The 16,079-nt window shown below is 34.3% G+C and overlaps 1 protein-coding gene across 1 annotated transcript; it reads left to right on the top strand.

Moving 5' to 3' along the window:
* The first annotated feature begins 8,070 nt into the window (after positions 1 to 8,070).
* On the top strand, positions 8,071 to 15,720 carry LOC147073908 (SUMO-conjugating enzyme UBC9-A-like). The gene is made up of 5 exons (XM_085944308.1): positions 8,071 to 8,106; positions 8,278 to 8,355; positions 11,045 to 11,128; positions 12,918 to 13,180; positions 14,213 to 15,720. Exons 2-5 carry the CDS (start codon positions 8,290 to 8,292, stop codon positions 14,277 to 14,279), a joined length of 480 nt encoding a protein of 159 aa, XP_085800434.1. The 5' UTR covers positions 8,071 to 8,106; positions 8,278 to 8,289; the 3' UTR covers positions 14,280 to 15,720.
* The last annotated feature ends 359 nt before the right edge of the window (positions 15,721 to 16,079 follow it).

Raw genomic sequence — 16,079 nt, 5'->3', positions numbered from 1 at the left:
CCGCGCATGGACGATTACATAACCGGTCGGTAGCATTCGGACAATCGTTGGTTTGCTCGCGCATGATCCAATTTATTACCGGCCAGTACTTAGACTATAGATACATCTAGACGCCACCCGTTGCATTGCTAAATGAAGCCGCGTGCCTTGCGTTTGGTTTGTGAGCGAGCGAACGCATTCGTCTACAAATGTTCGAGACCATAGACCATTTCGCTAGTGCTCTCCCAAGGTGCTCGCACTAGACGCTCAGAATTAAAATATAATTTTCTATTTTTTTACGTTATATAGTATTTTTAAGCGGTCAAAATGCAACCATTAGATAAATATATCCATAATTTAAGTTATTTTAAAGAAACACTAGGTCACTGATATTAAAATATATAATAAAATACAAATAAATTATCACGAACATGTATCAACTTACCTATGAAACGTAATACCATCTTCTTGCTTATCAGTACGGCTACCACATTTTAAGACAACACACAGAACAATCTTTTCTACTTAATTTACTAAAAATATTTACCACTGACTTTATGTTTAACACAAAAAATATCAATTTTAGCAACACGAGCTCGCAAGTTATCGACGCTATGTGAAGCGTTTCGCCCCGATTTGATGGCGATACTTTTGGAAACTAGGTCACACATATGTAGACCTTTTATCTTACTCTAGCGCGTGTCGCAGAGATTGTAAGGGTGCCGAATACTTTCTCACTCGCACTCATGCATCGTTTTTGTTCAGGCCTTGGGCCAGTATGTTTGAGCGCGCATGGCATGATATACATCGGAGGCAATGCGCGCGCACTAAAGAAATGCTTATGCGCGCGCACTGAAGATATGCGTCCGCACCGAAAAATGGCGTACGCGATATGATAAGAAACGTCAAAATGGATTTTGTAGAGCTTATATAATATTATATATAGAGGTTTTGTAAAGATTATCAAACTGTTTTAAAACGTGGGTGTATATATTATTAATTTATAAAGAAAGAAACTGTAAAAATCGGACTGGTACGCGCATGCAAACCCAAATGGTACGCATCGATGAACTGTCAAATGTGGATCTCGTAACGGTTCGATGTATGTGTGCGCTCCATATGACCGCGTCACTTGTGCATGCTTGTGTGAGTGCACTCTCGGCCGGCTATGACGTGTCATGCGCGGGCTCTCATTTAAAAGCATTGCCAATGGGGCCCTGGCCGGTTCGAATCGGTGTAAAATTTTGTGTCTGAACACAGATTTTCAACTCGGCCGTTCGCTCGATCGTCCATGTGCGGGGTTTCATTGCAATACGATGGTTACAACTCCTCAATTGTTGACCGTACGATAGGAAATCGTTCATGCGCGGTAAGTGTTTGCTGTTCAGTGTTGGTATCAAATTGTCATCGAATCGCGGTCTCAAAAAACTCAGCTCTGTAACTCTGAATCTGAAAGTTATGGTGCCTACGCAAAGAGATTGAAGACTGAAGGAGTCCAATCTCTTTGTGCCATCGATATACCTACTACTAGATGAGGAGTTCCCATACAAGTGTCATTTTAAAAATGTACCACATAAGAAGATATTACGAATATTGTCTTATAATATTTCCTTGTAGGTATATTGCGTTAAGACCGTTAACGTGGATTCCCAAATTTCACCCGTATTGCCCTGGCTGTAAAACTAAATTTGCGTTCTTGGAATAGTGACGCTAAGGGTTCTGCAACCCAAAACTTGCAAGCTACCAAAAATTCATGTCTGAGCGGACAGAGCAAGTCGTCATGCGCTGACTATTAGTTAGAGTAAGATGCAAGGTAGATCGGGCTTACTCATAATTATTGCCAGGTCGTTTTCGAGACAAATATTAAGTGAGCTTATATCGAGTTAAGTCCGCTGATATTAAAACAGTAAGTTTTAACACTCAACTGGCCGAGTCGCTGAAAATCGGGCGTCATTTTAAGAAGCATATGATTCATCCAGTAGTATATCAATGCTTTGTGCCTACTGTTGAATTTTATGTAGAAATGCAATCATTGAATTAAGAACTTTTTCCGATATTCACAATTATAGTATTTTGGGCGTAGGTACTACCTATACTTTTTTTTATATCGTACCGTCGTGACCCCGAACTTCGCCCAGTTTTAGTGTGATTTTGCGTAATATCATAAAAATTAAGATGTTTTCGTAACTAGTAATTATATCCAATGAAGTATTGCGTTGTCAATTTTGTACAAGTGACATGAAATTTTACATTTTGTAGGAAAAACATTAATTTTTGATCATTGAAAGACACCAGGCGAAGCATGGTGTACTTACCTGAACTTCGCCCAGCGTTGTATTTTTCAAATGTAGCCATATATATAAATAAAGAAAAAGATTTACTAGTAAACAGATGTGTTCAAAACAATATGAACCATAGTGATGGGTGTATAAGGTTCAATTTAGCAAGATATTGGTAGTAGGCGAAGTACCGAACCTGTTCTGGCGTGTTTTCATACATTAGATAAACTTCTGTCAGGGTTGTCAATAAAACTAGTGTGGATAATTTTAATAGTTATTTATGAATTTTTTTGAACATATTAATATAAAAAAGTAACATTTGTTTACAACTGCAATTAACTAAATGAACTACACATATTATGCCTATACCTATATTAAAATATGTTATAATCATTAGAATATAACTTATTAACATGTTGAAAAATTGTTTAAAACTTCTGAATCAAAATCAAAATTTCTCTGCGATAATATGGGTTCAGTTCGTGTAGAACCAAAACAATATCGGTTTTAATGATTTGACAAATATAACCAATGAAAATATAAAAAGGAACATTTGTTTACAACTACAATTAATTCATTTAAATCAACTATACATGTAAGTATACCAATAACAAAAAAATACAAATCAATCTCATTCGATTAGAATGCCATAGATAAAAAATGATAGGTAATAAAAAAATCTTATGGTACAATTATTCAGCAAACTTTTATGCACATAACACAATATTTATTCACTCATAATGTCATATACACTATACACATTAGAATACAGCTTATTAATATACTGAAAAATTGTTTAAAACTTCTGAATCAAAAATCAAAATTCCTCTGCGATGTGGTTTCGGTTCGTTTAGAACCAAAACAATATCGGTTTTATTAATTTGACAAATATCATCTACCACCGGCCAGCCATATCTGTTTCTTCCTTTATTTCTCAAAAATTTTATCATATAAGTTTCACTTATTTTTTTAATCACTTGCCCAATATGAAAGCGATCCGATTTCTGGAGAGGAAATTTGACTAAAACAAAACAATTAACTGCCAGATTGTCATACTGTTCAGGTATTTCGCTTGTTATATTGAAATCAATATCAGTTTTTATGTTTCTACTCTTAAATTCTTCAGATACTTCAAAGAATTTAATAGATTCGGTGTCAACATCACTATCTTCTCGAGGCAAAAAGTCATCAGATTCATCTAATAGCGAATATCTACTAATGCTTCTAATAGTCTCTTCAGAATCTGATGAATCTGTAAGTATAATGTGTTCTTTTCGCTTCTTAGTTTTAGTGGGTGGAATTATTTGAATATCCGAAGTTACTGTATTTTTTTTGTTTTGATGCCTTTCGTGTTCGGAGCATTTCCAATCTTTTGGATCTTTAGATGTTCCAGGTAGAATTATTTCATTAGATGTATTAGAATGTTCTGGTACAATTATGCTATTCGCTGATGTATTAGCATATTCTGGAACAATGATTTTACTGGATGTATTAGAACGTTCTGGGGGAAAATTGTAAGTTGACGCAGACGTACCAGGCTGGATGTAAAGTCTTTTATTTCTTTCTTTCTTCATAGGGTTGGGTGCCCTTTTTTCCTTCAGGTAATCTAAAAATGATTTTTCTATTGAATATTCATTTCTATTTGATACATCAGGAAATTTCCGCAGTACTTTCTCTGGGTTAAAAGGGTATATGCCGGTATTTACAAAAGCACTAGTAATATTATGCCTTTTTTCGTCCAATTCGTTAATCAGCTGTTTAAGGAGTTCTGGAAAATGTGTCTTATTTAGAGATGTTTCTCTTGGATTCTGGTATTTATATTTTAATAATATAGTACGCCACAACTTCTTCATGGGCCCAAAGTTACAAACATCTAACGGTTGAGTCAAATGACTCGAGTTTGGTGGCAAAAAAACAAATTTAATATTGTTTGATTGACACAAATCCACAAAGTAATGATTGATGTGTGTCGCCAAATTATCTCCAATTATAACCTTTGGTCCAATTTTAGAATTAGCCCAAGGTATAGCTATTTGTTGGAACCAGTCTTCAAAAATAACAGAATCAAACCAGCCAGATTTGCTCCTGTTATATCTTGCTCCAATAGGTCCATTTATTCGCCACTAATGAAATAAATGTTCCGCTTTATACACCACATACGGTGGCAAGCAAACACCACCTGCAGATATGGCAAACATCACAGAAATTGATCCTTTGGTGTAATTCACTACACGTTCTGGATATTTAATACCGCGGCGAAAAATGCACTTGGACGCACCCGGGTCATCCACCAAATTGGTTTCATCATAATTTAAAATGTTTTCCGGTGGTACATCTTTCAATGTTTCTTTCAAGTTTTTCAATTACATTTCGATTTCACTTGAATTTTTTTCGGCGCGTGATCTTTTTATATTTTGAGTGGATCGTGTTGTTAAATTAACTTTGTTACGTTTAAGAAAAGAATATGCCCACTTTTTCCCTGGCGGATTGCCATCAAATAAAAATTGTCGCCCATTGGACAATAGGTATCGATGCACCACAAGTCTTAAGTCCAGCAGAGTCAGTGGACAACCGTAATCCCCAGCAGCAATTAAAACTTTCACAATTTTGTCTTCTTCTTCCTGAGTAAGACGGGTTGGAGAACCAACTGGTTTTACATGTTTTACCATGTAGCCTATCCAGCAATGTTCTTCTTGGAATGCCAAACTGTTTTTCCGCTTGATACGACGATAACTTTTTATCTCGCATTAATTCTAATGCAATATTCATCATCTCCTCGTCGTGTTTGGTGGTGTAATTTCTTTTTTTATTAGACATTTTCTTCACACGGAATATTTTGTCTGAAACAAAAAATATACTCATGTAGTTAATAAGTCATATTTGTTGACAAGATTATGCAGACATATTATTTTAATACAGATATTTCAAAAAAATAATTCATGGAATGTAAAATAATAAAAAGTACACATGGTGGTGCCAACCCTACGCGTAGGCGAAGCTGGGATCACTTTGGCGGGAAAAGGCTCGAGTCTCTTATTAATTCAAATTAAATGCTTATAATCAAAGATAGAGTTCTAAATGTTTTCAATTTATAAACATAAAACTTTATTAAACCTATAGAATACAAAAATAATAACTTACCTTCAACAGATTCTTTTTACAGACAAATTTTTGTAAGACAATTTGAAACTCGACACTCCCGCATCACAAACAAACGTGTTTTCCTGACACATCCACATGAAGCTAGATTCAAATTTGGGCACAAATGTTACCACTATAAAAAATATATCTTTGGAAAGATAGTAGGAATGCCATTGTCAAAAAAAGAAGGGTAATTTTTAGGTTTAACTAAAATAGGCGATGTAAGGTACTGCAGGCGAAGCTCGGGGTCACGACGGTACCTACATAGTCTGCGGACCAAACGTATAGTAGGTACAAAAATACCTACTAATTAATTATATTAAATACCTACTTGTTGCTAGTTGTCAGATTTTTCAGAGCTTCGCTACTAAATTAAATGACTTATGAGCAATGACATTAATATGGACGAAGGATCTGGAAAAATGACACTCACTTTTTTGTCGGGTCTGCCGAATGGCATAATTCATATTTTAATAACAATATCGTTCACTCAAATGAACTTTTACACTAGAAACACTGTTCTAACGCCATTACAATAAAGGTGATATTGCTATAAATTCCCGATGCGTGATATCGCATAGTGGAAATTGCGAAATTTTGTCACGTGACGTCCACCATACTGGTGCGAAAGTAGCTATGCGCGAATTTACTTGCTAGATAAGTAGTACCTACTGAGTGCGTTGTCCATTAATAATGTCATTGCTTATGAGCATAATTAATATTATATGAAAAATATATATATTTCATAATTTCCATAAAAATCCTAGGTTAGTACTTACATACAGCAAACTTTTTTTGTAAAGTAAGGATTTTCTCATAAATCACAAGTATTTTTTGATTTGAGCAGGTAGGTACCTACCTAGCCAATTTGGAAACTTCTTTTATGAACAAATTCAGTGGCGTAGCATCCCATTGCAAGCTCTTTAAGGCCATGCATTAGTTGAGGCACGGTCTAAAAAGATCGTCGCTAGGCGATGCGCGGATTGCGGGTGGCGGGTGAAAATGACGCCTGTCAAACGAAATATTAATTGTCATATAAATCCAACATACGTCCATTTTATGTTCTGTTTATTGTTCTATTAGTAACAATAATAATATATTCATTGACATGTTTTCTTTTTAAAGTAAATGGGTAACGTTTTTAGTCATCTTTACACGATTTTAGAATTAATTGACCCGTCGCCATCACGCAGCAAAGTGACGTGTTCCCGGGTCAACATTCTCTCAGTGAATGGCAGCGAGTCCAAAATTTCGTCGCGCGTACAGTTGAAAATTATTTGGCGTTTCACTGATGCGTCACCTTAATGCTTGAATAATTATTATCAATCGCCACGTCGGCAGCACTGGTTACCGCCTTCTTGTTTATGGTCTACCAATGGTGGAGTGAAATTGACTCAGGGACGAGCAAACCGAGATTGCGAGCCGAGTCAAATAAAGTCAATAATTAATAGGTTATTGTAATAAAAAGAATTTTTTATTTTTAAGACACTTAATTATTGATATCTACCTTGATTTAGAACACAAGATTCGATAGCCAATATTAACGCAATTTGATAAGCATTTTCATGTAAGAACTATTTTACTAGTAATCGAGTAGGTAGGTAGGTAGGATGCTCGTACTTTAATTGGTGCAAATCCATTGGTTACAGGTTCAAGTCCTACCTTTATAATTCAAAGAGATTGGACAGTGCTATCTTTAAAATACCTAATACAATCTATCTCCATCAAAAATCGACACTAGTAGGTAATTAAAATGAATAATGTCATAGATGATAATAAAGCGAATCGTCAGAGTGCGGCGACCGGGACAGACAGCAGCGACAGTGCAGGCATTTATATCATTTCCAGATGAATTAATATCGTGCGAGACACGACGTGACAATACTGATTTTAAGTCATCAGTGTTGTCTGGCGATAAGTTTAGTATTAGGTAGGTCCCTATTAATTTACTTATTTCATTTATAGTCGCCGCGATCAAATGGCTTCAGATATTATTTTTAACTAGGTACCCTCCTAATTTTCAATATCTGGCAAAAACTAAACTAGGTAGGACGTACGTCCAATTTTACTTGTTTGTTTGTTTCCATTGGCAGCAGGCAGGAGAATAGATAGAAGACCGAAGTTCTTTGGGAATGAGGTACCTACCTAGGTATTTTTGCTTGCCAACGACGGGTTAGCTAAAATGCTACCTATCTCGTTTGCCGATACACAAAGTTTCGCGCCAAAATCCTTTGTCATATATTGCGTATGTAGTTATCAAAATAAAAATATGTCGTATCCAGTTGTATCTAATTTTGATTGAAAATGAAATAATTGAGTTATTTTTTTATTATCACAAAAAATGCCAGTGGCATCAGGGGTGTAGTGGTCTTTTCTACTGGATGAATATTTATTTGAGCATAGACAATTATGGTAAATTCGTTCGACTAACATTCGCCAGATGGCTAATGAACATTTCCGGTACCTTGTAAGTGTATTTAAGCAATAATTAATTAAAATGGATGACCGAAGTCTTATTTCTATAAAATATTTTTTAATCTTGCATTTTTTCAATTCGATAGCTTTATTACAATTAGCATTTTTATACAATATTTTTGGACGATTCAAAAATAGTCTCTACGACGCCATGTTTAACCGGATGTTGAATAGACAAGGGCGACAGCTTTGTTTTGTCTTGTGGCTGACTGAACTAGTGAACTAGATCGAGGTTAAAATTTAAACTAATAATTATAACAATATCTCACAATACTTTCACGCGACAAATTATATAACAAAAATATCCGCCCTTAAAGATATATATGAATATAAAAATTGGTTGCCCAGGGTAATATCGGTTACCGTTTAATGAACTGAACCAACTTTCGTTTTATTGTTGCAGAGGTTGTTAATCATGGCTGGTATAGCTAGCGTACGTCTCGCTGAAGAAAGGAAAGCTTGGCGGAAGGACCATCCCTTTGTAAGTCTTCTCATTTGAATACCCTTGAACCCAGCACCACTGTGCATGGATATCAAGTAACTAAATATTAAAATTGACAGTAAGTTTTCAGTAATCTGTCAGAAGTTTTGAAATTCGAACTTCACTTGCAGAAACGCTGGCCGATGCAGGTTTTTCTGCCGAAGTTAATTGTTCAAGAATAATTCCCACAGCATAAAGAAAGGGTTTCCGGAAAGAATAGAATAAAAAAATACGTTTCATCAAGCTCCTCTGATTATTAGTGGTGGTAGTTTATTTGAACCTATATTTTTATGGTGGATTAGTCCATCAACAAGCAGATGTGGAAGGTCGCCTTTCTTTTGTTTTGTTGATTTCTCTAATAATATTAATGTTAATTTTACAGAAGAGATAATAACAATACATTTTCTGCTGGACTAAAAATAAAATGTTGACATTCAGAATATAGTAAAGCAAATAATATTATCGAAAGCCTCAAATGACATTAAGCTACTTTACAAGCTGCTTCTTGGCGAATTTACGATCTGTTTATAAACTCGCCTAGTGTCGTCATCGAACAAGCTCACAAGCAGATTATAAACAATCTACCGAAAAAAGTTGAAAGCCGGTCAACTTCACACACTACAAGCTGGCGTGTGTGCCTATTGCGTCTGCGCAGTAGAGCGATAGTAGCGACCTTCCGGTAAAAAAATAAACTACTCAATACGTCCTGTCAAAATAGTACCAAAAATGACGGTTTCAACTCGAAAGCTTGTTGGCTTCTGAGCGAGTGGAAAGTTTTGTGTGTCATCATCACAATCGCACTAGCTGACTTGCCCGCTTTTAAATTCGCCAACAAGCCGCTTGTAAAGTAGCTCAATGCCATTGAGGCTTAAGGTGATTCATCAGTGAAACGGCAAATAATTTTCAACTATAGGCGCGACGAAATTTTGGACTCGCTCGCATTCTGAGAGAACATCGAGCTGAAAACACGTCACTTTGTTTCGTGATGGCGACAGGCGTATTTATTCTTAAATCGTGTAAAGATGACTAAAAACATTACCCATTAGGCGGCCATATATGTACAGTTTTCGTAAGAGGTTGAACATGCCAGTTAATACGTAATGGCGGCCATACAGTTATCTTTGGTAGATAATCTGCTGCGCCCATAGACGGACACTTTTCGACCTGTCAGATGTGTGCCATGTTCAAACTGCCAGCGACCCCCCACTCCCGTGTTTTTGTAAAACTGTTGGAATTTCAACTAGCCGAAAGTTTTCGGGTGACGTTAGATGTTGGTAACGTGAAGTAGAATATACCGCGCGATACAATTGCGGCTGGTGTTGCTTGTTATAAAATACAAATTCATTTATTATTAAAAATGTAATAATATTATGTACGCGGAGATCGCAAATATTATATTTTATATATTTTTACGAGAGTAAAACCAAGTAGGTAATAGTTATTTATGTAAACATATTATTTTATACAATATAATATAAATGTAAAAATTTTAGAGAGCATTATAAATATTTAGTTATTGTGAAAATATAGACTAATAACTCAGTACTCAAATTTTATTTATTGTATGTAGTGAATATTAAAAATTATTAATTTAAGACGTTCACAACATAAATTAATATACCTAATTGTGAATGACAATGTCGCTAAATCTAAATAAAATTTAAGTACATATTTTAATAATATCATAGTAATTAATTATTATACTGATGATTGATGTAAATATAATTTTGTGGCATTTAAATTAAATTTATTTATTTAGGTTTAAATTTATTGTATATAAAATCAATACCTTTATAAATATTACCGTTTTCTTACTTAATTAATACTGTCCATTAAAGGGAATAATTTATTCAAAAGAAAAGATTATATTTTATATTTACATGAATGTGTATAATATTGTTTCGGTGAATCGATAAAATACACAATCCACTAGCGAAATCTTGATTTATTTTACCAACGTCATAGGTGTGTATTTTATGTCAATTTGTTTCTAATAAAAACAATTATAACCATAATAAATTCAAAGTAAAATAAATTATTCGTGCATCAATATCGTTCAAGTATACTCTACCTAAAACTAATTGAAACAATACCCCTGTGTAATATCTCCGCGAACCTAACCTCCATAGTTTTTGGCACTTGCTCTGCCACAGACAATAACTGTACGTATATGGGCACGTCTGTTGACAGTTCGACAGATTTAAATGGGGTAGTTAAACTGATCTGTGGTGTGTCCACACGTACAGTTATTGAACAGTTATTGTCTGTGCCATGTTCAACCTGTTACGAAAACTGTACGTATATGGCCACCTATTTACTTTTAAAAGAAAACATGTCAATGAATAGATAATTATTGTTACTAATAGAACAATAAACAACATAAAATGTATGTATGTTGGAATTATATGACAAATTATATTTCGTTTGGCATGCGTCATTTGCACCTGCGATCCGCAATTCGCGCATCGCCTAGCCACGATCTTTTTAGACCGTGCCTCAACTGAGGTACAACCTTAAGCATTGACATACAAAAGCTGATAGAAAAAAGTAACATCTTTGGTTTTTTTAGTTTTTAAAATCAACTAATTTCTGTATTTAGAAAAGTTTTGAAAATTGATGTTTGAAATTTATTTACTATGTAGAATGTTAATTTGTTGTAAGATTTAAGAAAGATTTAATTCTGTTTCAGGGTTTCGTTGCCAGACCCATGAAAAATGCTGATGGAAGTTTAAGCCTGATGACATGGGAATGCGCCATTCCTGGAAAAAAATCGGTAAGTCCTATTAACAACTTCAATATAATCTTCATCATGCTTGCGACTCATCTGAACTTGATAGTTAAAAAATATCTTCCATGTGACCACGTGGAAAATTGTACGCGCTGACAGATTCCACAAACTATTCAAAAGACTATTAAAACTTTACCTATTGCTCCCGCTAACGTGTGGCGTCATGTAGTAGTTGATCGGCGTTAAGAACCGGACACGCCATAGTGACGTCTTTGGACGCGTGTAACTTTTCCATACGAATTAAATTCAATATGCAATGTCTGTTTTAAGAATAGGTACATCGAGATAATGGTCGAAAATTGACACAAAATATCAATTTACCATAACGGAAAATATATCACAGATGCCGTTTAAGATTTTTGTTTTATTTGGTTTTATTCTCATTTTTTTCACTTACATACCTACTGTCACCTCCTGTCAAAATGGCGCGAGCGAGAAGATGCATTTTCCTGTCTCGTTCAGTATGCTGGTCATCGTCTGTTGTTCGGGACTTGGAAGTGAACAAATTAAACACTGGAATGCTGGTCGAAAACGGCGAGATTTTATTTACAGTACACAGCTTTGATTATTACATTTTCATAAAAAAATTGCGGAGCGCGTGAATCGCACTGTTTACAAATTGGCTAGTAAACCGCTTCTGGAAGATTCTACTGCACGCGAAAATCATTCGTCAGCGGGTAAAAGAATGCGATGATGCTGTTCCCTTTATTTTTATCGGCACTTGAACAAACAATGTTGCCGGTTATATGTTTTTATTAATTTTTTTTCCTTGTAATCAACCATTACTATGCGTCAGCTCGATTATGGTTCTGGCTGGTAAAAACTACCTACTACTACCTACTAAAATTGAAGTAGGGGAGTAAGATCATGTTAACGCGCGTGTTTGAACATATACCTAACCGAAAAAAAAATCTTTATTTTTTAAACGGTACATGTTGAAACATGCGAGTTAACATCATTTTACTCCCTACTTCAATTATAGTTTGTCATTTTATGGCTACGGCCGTATGTTGTAGCTTAACCACTGGGGAATGCCAAAAGAAATGGCGTATTTCAAAAAAACACTACCTTATTCTTAGGTTAATAATTATTATAAAGCAATCATTATTCGTAGGATGTTTATCACACTTGAATGGTCAAAGACATAGCTTATAATGAGTATCTTTAGAATTATCTTCAAATGTGTTAATCTTGCCCATTTTTTGAATAATAAAATGCCTAATTCTTTTCAAATTTGGGATCACAGACATTATCAATATAATTTTTTATCGTAAATGTTTTGCTAAAATTATCTCGTCATAAATTATACTAATGGTTTTATAAATGCGTTTAAAAATTAATGAATGTAAAAAATTTTAACACCCCTGCACAGTTATGTACCGAAATATGACTATATTCTAAAACATTAGAGCGAGAATTTTAAATGAATACTATTTTATGTAATACAAATACTTTATGCAGTCATCAAATGTTTAAAATAAATATAAAGGATAATAAGGCTTCAAAATTATACAAATAGATTATCTACAACGTTTAAGGTATGTCCAGGATCATGCTTTGAAAATAGAAAAAAGCTCCATTTTGACCCACGCTGAGTACGTCCGCCCTTAAATGTGTCAGGATGTCACGTCCAAGTTACAGCGATGTCAAATGGGTCTCACAAATAACCATACAGTGAAATTTATTTACTGATTGGCTTGATGATCTTCAACGGTAAATCAATATTATTTACTGATATTTTATTACCCTAATCCACATTTTTCTTCAACTGTAGACTTCCTGGGAAGGCGGTTCATACAAACTAAGAATGATCTTCAAAGACGACTACCCCTCTAGTCCACCCAAATGCAAATTTGAGCCCCCGCTTTTCCACCCCAACGTCTACCCGTCAGGCACCGTCTGTCTCTCTTTACTGGACGAAGAAAAAGATTGGCGTCCCTCCATCACCATCAAGCAAGTCCTCCTCGGAATCCAAGATCTACTCAATGAGCCTAATGTAAAAGACCCTGCACAAGCTGAAGCCTATACTATTTACTGGTTAGTTAATAAATTATTCCTTACTGTTGAGACCCGATTCCTTACCTGTGGAGATTTGATATAAATAGTGCACACTAAACTTATATCAGTTATTTCTTCTCATTGAAGTAAGAATTCAAATTTTAGGTTTTGCGCGAGCCTAATATTACGAGGTTCTAAGTGATCCTTGAAAAAACAAACCAACAATGAAGTAGTATTATAAGCAGACTTATTGTTATTTTTGTTTCGCCAAGAACAATTCCTTAGAACCTTGTAGTTCTCCACTTGCGATTGGTTATTTTTTTAATTTAAGCTAAACTCTGCCTAGAGCAAATCATAAAAGAAAAAAAATGTTATTCTATTTATTATGGTCTGGTTAGGCAAGGTTTAATGACATTATAAAAACCATCTGCAATTTGTATTCTTAGTTCAATGAAACAAAATAAGTATGACTGATAAAGTGTGCATTATTTTTGTCGGATCTCTACAGTCTACCTTAATAACGGTTTAGTCTAGGAAGGGCTTAATTGGATTTTAAAAACTAATCAATACTATCTGCAATTTGTAATCTTAGTTCAATAAAAACAAAATAAGTATGAAATGTTTAGTGTATACTATTTGTGTCGAATCTCCACGGCATACCTCCAACCATCACCACTGCCATCAAGTCACAAGAACGCACGTGAGCTCACGGTAAGATCGTGCCACGGGCAAAAACTGTGAAATGTTGATTGACTTGGTATTTAAAATGTTATCAGACAAATGCTCTCCGTGGCAATTTTGAGCTGAAAATGAAGTGTCAGTAAAATCTGCCAAAATGTATCAGAACCACTTTAGGGTAACCTCATGCTTAACACGCCACACCACCAATCTGACATGTGATAGAAGGGTTTTTTTATTTTCTCCAAATCTACTCATTTTTGAGTCACGTGATCTCACGTTTTTTTATGGAAACAATGATTGCTCAATTAAGTAATTCTTATAATTCCTTTTCTTTGGTATTAGGTCTATACTTTTTGGCCTTTTCTAATGATTTTATCTCTTATTTTTCAGCCAAAACCGACTGGAATATGATAAGCGAGTACGTGCTCAAGCAAGAGCCATGGCAGGCACCACATAGAATACCATCCAAATATCTTAGAAAATCAAGAATCTTAGGAAATACTGTATCATTCGTAACATTCACACACTTATTATGTATTTTCTTATATTTGAAAGGTTTCCCACATTACTACAAAAAATACATCAACTAAACCAATTTAACACTTCCACTGTTCAATGGCAAAGAATCACCTTGCTCTGTACATTAATTATTTCCAGTTATATTGTTTTACAATCATCGTATCCCAATTTTCATCTATACAACAGTGGTGGTTAGGGGAACTAAAATCTGGTTGCCCCTCTGTACAGCATCGTGCATGTGAATAGACTCCCGATTTCTATAAGCTGGCGTACACGTCATCGCGTCACTAGCGTCGCATTGACAATGGATTTGGCGGGGGCGGACGTAATGCAGTGTTAAGATGATGAAGTGGGAGGAATTTAGGAATTTAGTTCCACTAGTTCATAAAAGAACCGCGATGACGTGTACACCAGTTTATAGAAATCGGACTAGCAGTGTTATACTCCCAATGGTTCCATTCCCGTTCATGACTGACTGGGTGGGTATATTGGCACCAAAGTTTTTTACGTTGATTTTGTAATTTTTTCTTTTATATCATTTAAGTGTCATTGTTGAGTGTTAACAGACATCTTAAAACCGAGCCTGCTATGGTAATCAATTCTTCAAAATTTTAATAACTCAACATGTGTATGCCAGTAGAAATTGAGAATTTACAACCTGTATATTCTAATTTGAAATTCTGTATATTTGTGAGATTTATTTTAAAATTTTGAAATACAATAATACCTTGATAGGCCAGATTTCAGTATGTTTAATAGTTTCATTAAATATGCAAAAGAAAAAGACATGGATAGATGATAAACTGTTTTTCTTCGATTATCCATATTTGTTTTGATGAGTCTGAATAATCGTGGTTCTAACTGTATGTATTAATTTATTTTATGCTTAAATAAATACGCTGGACTTTGTTTTAAGTGTAGTTTCAATAAAAGAAACCAAGTATCACTTTCAATAAATATGTACTTACTATAAATGAATGTAAGATTTTGTGAAAGTAATGTTTGGCTGACACTATATGAATTGTTTTATTTATTCTTGGGTCAAATAAATTCGATAGGAGTTACGTACCATCTGGTTATAAAAACGCCTTTGTGCAGAATGCATGTATCTGAGAAGAGGCAAACTTTCAAGTTAATTATCTCAATTTCGTGAAAACGTTTCTTTATCTATAATATGATTATTGCGACCTGGCATAATATTGATTTAATAATAAACAATCTCATTTGCAATTTTTGGAAAGATCATTTCCTTGAAATATGCATTTTATTGTGTTATTGTGGAGCGAAAGCTGTTCTCTAATTAAAATTTAGGATAACATTATTTTTATAAAATGTAACTATTTAAGAAATTAATTAAAATAAATTTTTATGTAAAATGATGGTTTGTGTATCAATTAATACATCACTTTCCTTGTTTTTCATTTTGTTATGACATCTGGAGATATAATAAAATGTATGCAACTGGATCATATCATTTTCAATGTACAGAAAAACCCAACTTAATTCGAAATTCACTGTAAATTGAAATATTGAGGAAAATTCATAAATTCCATTTATAGTGATTTCCACTAATTCAATGAATGAACCATAGTAGTCGCCACTGCTAATATTATTAATCTGAAAGAAATTGTATCAAAAAGAAATAATGTTACAAAATTGTAACAAAACTAATCTTTTTTACTGTTTAGCTGTATATTTTGAAATTTGTTTTATTTTCGATCCCATCGATTTCGAATTA

Source organism: Rhyacophila brunnea, unplaced genomic scaffold, assembly GCF_057557595.1.
Source record: "Rhyacophila brunnea isolate RB1 unplaced genomic scaffold, BYU_Rbru_1.0 scaffold_17, whole genome shotgun sequence".
Classification (NCBI taxonomy): Eukaryota; Metazoa; Arthropoda; class Insecta; order Trichoptera; family Rhyacophilidae; genus Rhyacophila; species Rhyacophila brunnea.
Note: the sequence above shows the minus strand (reverse complement) of the source record. Positions and strands in the feature narration are given on the sequence as shown.

What these genes read in the sequence shown, in the direction of transcription:
- LOC147073908 (XM_085944308.1), top strand. Translation starts at nt 8,290, where the DNA reads ATGGCTGGTATAGCTAGCGTACGTCTCGCTGAAGAAAGGAAAGCTTGG. An exon ending in GGCGGAAGGACCATCCCTTT is followed by an intron (nt 8,356 to 11,044) that starts GTAAGTCTTCTC and finishes ATTCTGTTTCAG; the next exon opens with GGTTTCGTTGCCAGACCCAT. An exon ending in CCATTCCTGGAAAAAAATCG is followed by an intron (nt 11,129 to 12,917) that starts GTAAGTCCTATT and finishes CTTCAACTGTAG; the next exon opens with ACTTCCTGGGAAGGCGGTTC.